At 42.4% G+C, this 9975-nt stretch overlaps 1 protein-coding gene across 8 annotated transcripts in view; it reads left to right on the top strand.

The window, feature by feature from the left end:
• The first annotated feature begins 294 nt into the window (after positions 1 to 294).
• EXD1 (exonuclease 3'-5' domain containing 1) overlaps positions 295 to 9975 on the top strand; it is a 35967-nt gene continuing 26286 nt past the window's right edge. For 5 of the 8 annotated variants that reach the window (XM_006024601.3, XM_025205318.1, XM_006024600.3 and 2 more), the window contains exons 1-5: positions 375 to 468; positions 1174 to 1399; positions 2789 to 2857; positions 6563 to 6620; positions 9061 to 9185. In XM_006024601.3, the coding sequence (XP_006024663.1) occupies positions 1267 to 1399; positions 2789 to 2857; positions 6563 to 6620; positions 9061 to 9185 (385 nt within the window). In that variant the 5' untranslated portion in view covers positions 375 to 468; positions 1174 to 1266. Of the gene's footprint in view, positions 469 to 1173; positions 1400 to 2788; positions 2858 to 6562; positions 6621 to 9060; positions 9186 to 9975 lie in introns of those variants that run through there. The other 3 variants (XM_006024599.3, XM_014520377.2, XM_025205320.1) reach the window with 3 other exon arrangements.

The raw sequence follows: 9975 nt of genomic DNA, 5'->3' as shown, positions 1-9975 counted from the left end.
CGCCAGCTGTTAGCCCTGCCGTTAGCCCTGCCCCTGCCCCTGCCCCTGCCCCCGGCTCCGCCCACAAGGGGCAAGGCTAAAGCAGAGAGCAGTTGTTTGCGCCCCCCGAGCAGCTTTTGATCTCGCGGGCTCTCTGACGTCATCTCGCGGAGGGCCCGAATGCGTCGCCCGCCGGGAGAACTACCGGTCCCAGGAGGCAATGGCGGCTCCGCCCCCATCGGCAAGTGCATTGTGGGAGCTGTAGGCGCTCCGGGGCGTGGAAGACGGGCTGCGCCTGCGCACTGCGAGTGGCTGATTGCTGCAGATAGGAGGCGAGGTGGCGCCCACGCCCCGAGCTGGGCTGAGAGATGCGTCACGTGCTGTGTATGGGCTCTCCTGCCCAGCTTCCAGTCTTGCGCCTTCTCGCGGGCTGGAGGGAGGGGTTCGGGTGTACTCCCTCAACAGGCCGAAGGACACCGGCCCCCGCGGGTAGGCGGTGTGCGGGGCCCGGGCGTCAGGCCTCCGGCTGCCCGCCTTTCTCGGCCGGGGGGGTCTCCTCCCCCCTCACAACGGCGTCGTCTGGTTCTGTTTCAGCTTCCTCTGAAGCACTGGGCGGGGCAACCCCCAGGAACTGGCTGAGTGCACTGCTGCTCTGCCAGCGCTTAGACACCCCTCAGGGACTTGCCTGGAGAGCCTCACCCATGTGCTCATAGTCAAACTGATCAGGGCAGGGGACAGGACGGATTTTTCTTTCAGGTCGGATTGGCAGGGACCACGGTTTTTGTTCTTTCCCTTCCTCTGGAGCCCAGGGCATGGCCCTGCTCTCGGGACAGGCATCCCAGTGCCTGCACTAATCTAACAAGTTCCCTGTCTCTCAGCATCAAGGTGTTGGCAGTGCTCCTCTCTCCCTTGTTCTTTTCCTATTGCACATTAATTATAAGGCTTGTTTTTCACAGTCTGCTTTCTGGGCTGTGTGAGAGGGCCTGGAGGAGATGATCTCTCAGATGCTTTTGAACAAACAATTGCTTATGAATCCAAAGGCTCCATATATTTATGGAGCCAAAACAACTACAGGCTGGGGAGTTTTTGTCCCCAGTCTGGTTTTGTCTGCCCAGACGCTGAGTCACCCAGCAGAGATGTTCAAATGATTATTCTACCCTATCTTTTTATGTTTCTTGTTGGACTGTCCTGCAGGTGTCTGAAGAAAAAATAAACTTTTAGTGCGAGGAGTTCTACCCTGCTTTGAGCACAACTTTTCTAAAGGAACTGGTTTGGGGATCAGCTAGCATGGATCTTAGCAGTGATTACCAATTCCTCAACAAGATTCTGGGAAGAACAATGAAAATCACCTTGAAATGTGGCCTCTTCCAGGGGGTGTTGCAGCATGTGGATTCCAACAGAAGTATTCTTTTAAGCAGAGGTGGTTCTATACTAATCTTCAAAGGAATCAAAAGAAATAATGTAATTGTGTAGATGCTAGAGCGCATGATCTTGAAGGGGTGTCTATATTCTCTAGATTGAATGGGGTAGGGACTTGCTGGAGTGCCACATCCCATGGTGGAAGGGTGGGTCTGATGGCATTCCTTGTCCTACATTGTAATGAGAGAGGGGTGTCTAGGAATGTCTCCCACCGGAATGGAAAAGGGGCTAGATTAGAACATTTTCTACTTTGTGAGGAAGATTAGTTGCATATAATATGGCAATTTTGCTATGCTAAAGCCAAATGGAGTGTTGTACCACTCAGATTTTTCTGCTCTTTTCTGAGGCTAAACCATGTCAGAAGCATTCTCACACATGCCAAACCCATAAGTACTGCAACAAAATGACTCTTGGTCACCTCCTGCCCATATGTTTACTTTCAAGAGCTTGGTCACTGGCAAGCTTAAGGGATGTCTCAGGGGACACCCCAAGTTAGTTTTGCTCTCACATTTCCAGATTTGGCACATGCAAGTGGTGGCAGGTGGACTAGGCATGCTAGAGAGCATCCTCCCTGAAAGCATTGGGGAATGTGTGTGTGTGGGGGGGGGGGGTAACATTACACTAGACAGATGGAGACTGCTGCTTGCCCAGATTCTGAATGTTCAAGGCAGAAATCTGTGATTTTTGCCTTTCAAGATTATTTAGACTTTTATAGTGGAATAGAAGCATAATATCTTCTCAGGACTTTTGTTGACCAAGTTCATTTGGTGCATGGACTACATTTCAAGAGTTAATAGGCATGGCAAGAGATCCTAATTTATTTATGCTTGGTCAGCAATAACCAGTTCTGTCTAACTTGAACCTGTGCCAGTCAAATTACTCAATGGTTGACTTTCACTGATAGGTCTAAAAATAATTAAGCTTCAATCATTCAAAAAACCAACTAGAACTGTCAGCTTGATCTTCCATACAGAATGTACCTGCTGCTGAATGTACCAGGCACAGCCTAACCATCTGTTGATTTCAGAAATATGCAGTTGACTCACATAATGAAGAACAAGCAGTAGGAAATGTAATGAATGTAATGCTCCTATTTAATGTTAAGTTAAAAGCAAGGGACCCAATTGTGCTCCGAAGTTGGCTTGCATAGCAATAGCTAGCCTGTTCTGTCCACCAGACAGCTTCATACAGTATCCTTCCCTAAAGGAAAAGTGAAACAAAAAACAATAAAAAAAACCCATTTTAAATAGTTGATATTGTGTTTTTGCCATATGTCATTAGTAAAAAGAACAGTTACTGTGTTTTGCCTTCATTTTGGCGCAATTAATTCTTATATTTAATTGTAAAAAAATGATCAGCCTATGTGATTTTTTTTTTTTAATTATTTCAGTGAAAAACTTGGAAAGTGGCAGAAGTATGCCAGGAGTAAAGATGTTTTTTGGTCATGAAATACTGAATGGTGAGAACGTTCTGTTACTATACATGAAAGATGAGTGTCTTGGGTATTCTCACGCTTAACGTTTTTTTATGTTTGCTGTCTATAATGTTGGTTCCAATTCAGGCTTCTTTAGTCAAGTTGCTAGAAATTTTGATTAAGTCATAAGCATGAAGGCGAAAGGCCTCGCCTAGGACCTGAGACTGCCACAGACATTCCGTGTGACATAAGACAAATCACTTTCTCTCTGCTTCAGGTGCTCATCAGTAAAAGGGGAATAATAGCACTTCTCTGTCTGTCAGCAGTATAGTGAGAGTAAATGAATTAAGAACAGCTCATGTGCTATGGTAATGTGGGGGCCATGTAAGTGTCTAAGATGGATAAGGGGTTTGGGTTGTAGCCGTGTTGGTCTAAGGATATAGGCAGACAAGGTTCCTTGGGTGAATTCGATATCTTTTATTAGACTAACCCAAATGGTTGGAGAATAGTTATTAAGCAAGCTTTCGGGTTCAAAAACCCTTCATCAGGCTAAGGAAGTTTCAGCAGTTGGGGTGTGCTCTTCCTGGATGGAATAATGGATAATTAATTAATAAGATGGATAATGAATTTTAGTAAATACATTTCTTAAGGAAGTAAGTAATTGTAGTAAGAATCTTAATAAAAAGTAGGTATTTTATCATGTGGTTTAGACCCCAAATTCAAGTTATGTTTATATGTATATTAAAGAAGAAAAAGCCCCCAAACCCTGATTAGTATTTTCACAAAGTAGAAAAGCATTTCTGATAATTTTTTATTTAGATTTTAATTTTTCCCCTAGAGTGTTTAGAGACTAGTTTTAATGCTTGACAGCTAGAAAATGAGTCATTTTAACAAAAGGTTTTAATCTAAGTAATTGATTATAAAAATGGAAAAAAATGAAATGGAATCATTAGATATAATCATTTAAGCAACACACTGCAAACCTCATTAGTATTTCAGTAACCTGCACGTTCTATAGCCTACACACAAAATTGCTGAATTTTCCTATCTTTCAACAAAGATGTGAGAGCCAATGTTGCAGTGAGGTCTCTGAATACTGTGATTTTAAAAGAATACTATCATTTTAAAATCACCCTTCTCTCTGAAAATGAGTTACTTACAAAAGTAAATACCACATACAAAGACTATAATTGGAGGTTAAGGGAAGATATTTCCTCTGGGGTTTTGTTTACTTAGTGCTTTTGACAGTACTTTGTATATTATCTTTTCCTTTTTTTTTTTTTTTTTCTTTTGCTGCTTTGCATGTGACAGCCAGTTTCCTCATTTTTGTTTCATCCTATTGCACAACATAAGAGAGATTTAAAAAGTAGGAAAAAGTGATCATAAAGCTAATTTGCATGGAAGTGGTACCCAAGATTGCCAGGACTATAAAACGGGGTTAGTAATATTTGCTCATCAACTTCAAAAGGTGAAGATTAATTAGCTAGGCAATATTATTTAATGTTTTGAACATATCATGGGCTATGCAGGGCTGATCCAAAAGCCCATTAAAGTCAACATAAAGAGGGGGGTCCTATAAAAATTATTTCTAAAATTGATACCATTTTATTCAAAAGATTTTTAAAAATAATTGTTAATCTCTTTTTAATATAGTATTAAATATGCCACATTATTATTACACTATGAATGGTGCAATAGTTGATTAAAGCTAAACGGTGTGCGGGCCGACTTCCGATCTCGCCTGGGTTGCCATGTGCGAGCTCTCTCCCGATCCCATTTGGGTTGCCATGTGCGAGCCGGGGTGAGCCGGGGACCCATCTTTGTGTGTACACAGGCTGTGGCCGGTAGCCTGGGTACACGGGGTTGGAAAAGACCACAGTGCGGTATGACACGCTCTAGCTAGAATCAGTCACGGAGGCGTAATGGTTGATTGAAAAGATTATTTACTTACACCCAAGGTGGTCGCGGTGTAGGCTGGTCAGCTTTCCAGGCTCAGCTCCGCTGGAGTTCTCAGTGGAGGACTCTAATACACTCGGTTCCTTGACCCCGGAGTGATTCAGGGTCCGCGGGTTTCAAGAATTCGTTCCCACGGAGCAACTGTATCTCCGTGAGTGTTACTCGGTTCCCAGGTCCACCGGAGCTGTTACACTCCGTGGGCTCGACAATTGGGTCCTTAGGATAGGGATACGTCTGGGCTGCGATCGGCAACGGGGAGAGGCTAGAGGTTAGTTGCCTCGGAGTCGTTAAGGCTCCCAGGGGACGGTAAATAAGTCCTGCGGAGTTGTTGAAGCTCCGTGGGTTCAACAAATTAAACCTCTGTTGCCCTCTTAAGGAAAAAGCTGGGTTCATATGGATCAGCAGCGCTTAGAGATTCTCACACTCCTTTCCCAAACTCCACATGCTTTCTCTCTCTCCCATTTGGGCAGAAACCACCCAAGCCTTTTGTACGGCTAGCAAGCCAATAGCTAGCCACCACGTGTGCCTACATTAAGACTGGCCAATAATGTGGTGCGAATCCCAATACAAATGGCAGGGACTCCTTGCATCACACATTACTATAATGCAAAAGAAACGAACTATGCAAAGAAAGCTACAGAACTGGCGGTAAAAGCTCCTGCACGCGGGTTCTCTGTTGCAGCAGAACACTCCACCGTGCAAAAGAGCTGCAATTTGGCGGGAACATGATTTAACAATGCCGAAGCACGCACACACAAGAAAAACCACAACTTTGGGTTGTGACAAACTGTAACTGGCAAAATAAATTACCAAAATCATTTCATAATGTGTTTGTCTTGGGTGTTTGGTTAGCTGCTTCACTTTGTTTAGTTAATCCACTAATTTGTAGGAAGACTAGATGGAAGAGCAATATGGGGAATTCCATTATTGCCTGTGCTTGTCTTTTCTCCTATCTCATAAAAGACAGAAAAGAGAGTGCTTGTCCTTCTAAGAAGAATTATACTAATAAGCCAAGCTGTGGAGTTAAACTAACTAATATAACATGAGATGAAGTAAGCATGGGGTTACAAACGTACGTGCATCTTTGATTTAGATGGTGTAGAAGGTGTATCTCTACCCTGCCTTCTGCATGATTCAAATTAGTTTTGTTTTGCTGCTATTTCCACAAATTATGCCTTTCTGTGTGAATATGTGAGCAGTGTGCTACTCTGAGACTCTAGACTGGGTCTGTCCCAGGGTAGCATGGTTAGACTTTTTTTTTTTAAAGGTGTTGGCTGTGTGGTGGAGGGGGATGTATGGAGGGGAAGGTTTGCAGGCGGCACTATCAGTTTTACCTTTAGGAGCAAAGACAGTAGTAGCAAGGAGTAGCAAAGGCTGTCCCAATGTTGATATGATAGTTCCCTGCATATATCCTACTAGCCTGTTCTGGTTGTCCCAGTTACAACAAAACCATCTGTAGAATTAATCCTGATGACACATTTGTGGACTTATGAGGGACAAACTAGTTTTAGCAGAGATGCTGTAGCGCAGGCTGGTTTATCCTGTATGAAGCAACTACGAAATATGTCTATATCAGTCTATGGAACTGAGAGATTGATCTGGGATCGCTCTTTACAGTGAATTCCCCCTTTTCACTGTGTTATGACTGCAAGAAAATAGAGTCAGAATTTGAGTTCTTTACTAACTAGTGCCAGTTGTGACTGTTTTTCAATTTTCTGGGGATTGAGTTTATTCCCTGGTTAAAAACATGCAGAGGTCAGAGCTGTTAATAAAATGTATTGCTTTGCATTTCAGTGGAACTGCTGGAAGAACTGGAACAAGGGGCAGGAAGAGGAACAGAAACTCTCCCTGGGTATGTTGAAAGAGGCTTTCTTTCATGACTGGGAAAAGAATGAGCTGCTTAGTTTAGCCAACAATTGAAAAATTGGATGGCAAAGCTTATCTAAGTATTGATTTAGCAACCTCCAGATTGTGGTGTTCTGCTGTAAGGGAGAGGCAGATAAGGAGATGGGTGGGGTCCTCCACTACTGCAGATAATTTTGCTGGCTGCTACTCCTTGTGCCATAAATGTTTTAACAAAAAGCAATTTGTGTGGTTTCTTTTGCAGTTAGCTCCTGATTTTCAGGGCAGATTTTCCATAAGCACTTATTCTGTAGCTGAACTGTTGTATGGGGAAAATAGATTTACAAACTTCATCATATGTAGATAAAAATGACTTCAAGAAACTAACGCTAGTCTGGATTTATGCTTCTTATTTCTTCATTTCTACTTTGAGGTGCATTTCTAACACCAGTGGGGTCAGATGTCTTTGTTTTTGAGTATTTCACAAGGCCCTATTTGAAACTCTTTATTTTCACTCATGGGGGAAACAGAAATTAAGTGGCTTTTACTTAATGTGCATCTAAAATTGAGTTTGCAAGGCTTTTACCATTCTTATTAGCAGTGATCACCAATCAATACAAAAATCAATTTTTATTTTCATTAACAGATTTGTTCCTGTATTCATCAGATCTTTAAATAGAAATATTTTGATACATTATTCTGTAATGGGAGCTTGTTTACAAAGATCTTAAGTCTTTCACTACTATCTTAATGTAGAAACATGTGGATGTATCCTAGGAAAGTAGGGCTAGAAGGGACCTCATGAGGTCATCTTGTCCAGTCACCTGCTCAAGGTAGGATCACCTCTGACCGAACTATCCCAATCAAGCGTTTGTCTACCCTGCTCTTGAAATTTTCCAGGGATGAAGATTCCACAGCACTAGATAGCCTGTTCCAATGCCTGACCACCTTCATTGTCAGAAAGTACCTCCTGATCTCCAACCTAAATTTCTTCCCCTGCAGCTTGAGGCCATTGTTCCTAGTACTCTATTCTTAACAGCTATAGAGTACAGAAAAATCTATTTCCATCCACTTTATAATTACCCTTCAGGTATTTGAAGGCTGTTATTAAATACAGCACCCCCCCCCCCCCCCCCCCCCGGTCATCTTTACTCCAGATTAAATAATACTAGCTAGTTCTTTCAGTTTTCCCTCCTAAATCATGTTTCCCAGACCTTTTAATTACTTTTGTCACTCTTTGCTAGGCTCTTTCCAAACTGTCCACATCTTTCTTGAAGTGTGGGGCACAAAACTGGACACAGTACTCCAGGTGAGGCCTTATCTGTGCAACAGAGTGGAAGAATCTCTTCCTTTGATTTGCAAGGAGTAGCTCTTGCAAATTAAGGGAAGTGATTCTTTCGCTCTGCGCCGCACTGGTAATACCTCACATGGAGTACTGTGTCCAGTTTGGGGGGTGGATGTATCGTGTGAATGTAATTATACCAATAGAAATGTACTTATGTTGGTGTAATGTATCCTCAATAAAATATTTCTGAACTTGATCTTTTTAAATGTTTTACCTGTAGGCTTGCAGCAGTTTCTAATGTGTATCATGTCAGTAGAATGAAGGTGGATCACGAGCTGATTTATGGCTGTGATGTTCCAGTGTTTTTAACTTCTATTGAATTATACAAGGATCTAAAAGGGTGTAGCTGCACCCATGGTTATGGGTAGTACTGACTTACTTTGTGTAAAATCACACTCCTACTCATTTCTTTTTTAATATTTACTAAATTTATGTGGGAACCAGGCAGAAGTCAGGTATCTCATTCTTCCTTGATGTATCTGCATTTAGACCTTCCACTCCCTTGAGCCATTTATGACTTACCTCCTCAGTAGACCACTTCTTAGCCTATGTTCTTGTCATCTTCTTTTCTTCCTGTGCCCTATGAAATAAATATCCAGGAAAAAAGGAATATTTTATTTAAGCGAAATCCCAGGGAAAATGTTGATGTTTGACACGCAAGCTTTTACAGCATGTGGAACAGCTTACCATACGGCTAACTGTAGCCCAGGGGTGGGCAAAACATGGCCCACTGATTGATTCTGTCCGGCCCACAACTTAGTTTTAGGTAGACCTGTATCGTGTTCATTAGCATGTTAATAAGTGTTGTTATGTATGTTAATACGTGTTATTTTGATTAAGTGTGGAAATTACATGAAGGATCCTTTATACTATAAATGCCACAACGATGTTTAAGTATAGTTATTGTTAAATACCATTCATTTCGTGTATGTGGCCCTTAGCAGCTCACCAAAACTCATGGTCCTCCATCCCAAATAGTTGTCCACCCCTGTTGTAGCCCATAACAAACAATGCCTCGAAACAAAATAAACTGGGTAGTATGTTGTATCATGTATGTGGATTGTAAGAGTATAAATGGGGTTTCTAACAGCACTGTCTTGTGCAGGGACAGTCCAGTTACTGAAGGAATTGGAATGGCTGGCAGGGAACCAGTGGAGCAAAGCAGTTCTACTTGCGTTTCCCCAGAGAGCCAGGACACCACCCTAAGTAACTTTAAATATAATGTAGCAGGTAATGCTGATCTTGGGCCAGGAATGCAGATTCAGTCTTTCTGCAAGCCAAACCTGTTGTGTATGTTACACTTTTTTATTTTCCAGGTTCTAGATCCTTTACATACACTTATGGCTTGTCTACACACAAACTGGGTTAAAAGAAACTGATTTTAATTCATGTCTTTGGTTATCTCACTGTAGGTCTAGTTGTGGGCACTCTTCTGTCAGAATAAGAGTGCCCTAATTGAATTGAACTTAAATTGCACTCTTTACTCTTAAAAAGGAATATGTACCAGTAGCCTTGCATGAAGATAACCAAAGATATACATTAAAACCAGTTTAATGATTTGGTATATAGACAAGCCTTTATTCCAGAAACAACAACAAACCTTAAGCAAATGTCTAAGTTATTGCTACTATGGTGCAAACTCCTTGACTTATCATAAAGTGAAAACAAGGTAGTGAGCTAAAATTAAAGTACAGGCTACCCTCACCATTTGTGGGGGATATGTTCTCATATCCCCTGCGAATGGCGAAATCCGCAAATAAGGCACTGCGTTCATGAACTCAGTGCCCCTGATGGCTGGGGGGTGGGCACGACTCCGACGATGACGGTGGGAGTGCAGCGGCAGCAAGCGTGGAGATCCCGAGGAGCTCCTGTAAGTGTATAAAGTGTATTTAAAATGTGGGTTCAGCATTCGCGAATATTTGAAACTGCGAATGCCAAACCCACGAGTAGCGAGGGTTTCCTGTACAGTATTCTAATGTTATAAAAATCTTAATCTGTCTGTCTGTCTGCCTGCCTGTCT

This window comes from Alligator sinensis, unplaced genomic scaffold (assembly GCF_000455745.1).
Source record: "Alligator sinensis unplaced genomic scaffold, ASM45574v1 scaffold108_1, whole genome shotgun sequence".
NCBI classification, from domain to species: domain Eukaryota; kingdom Metazoa; phylum Chordata; order Crocodylia; family Alligatoridae; genus Alligator; species Alligator sinensis.
Note: the sequence above shows the minus strand (reverse complement) of the source record. Positions and strands in the feature narration are given on the sequence as shown.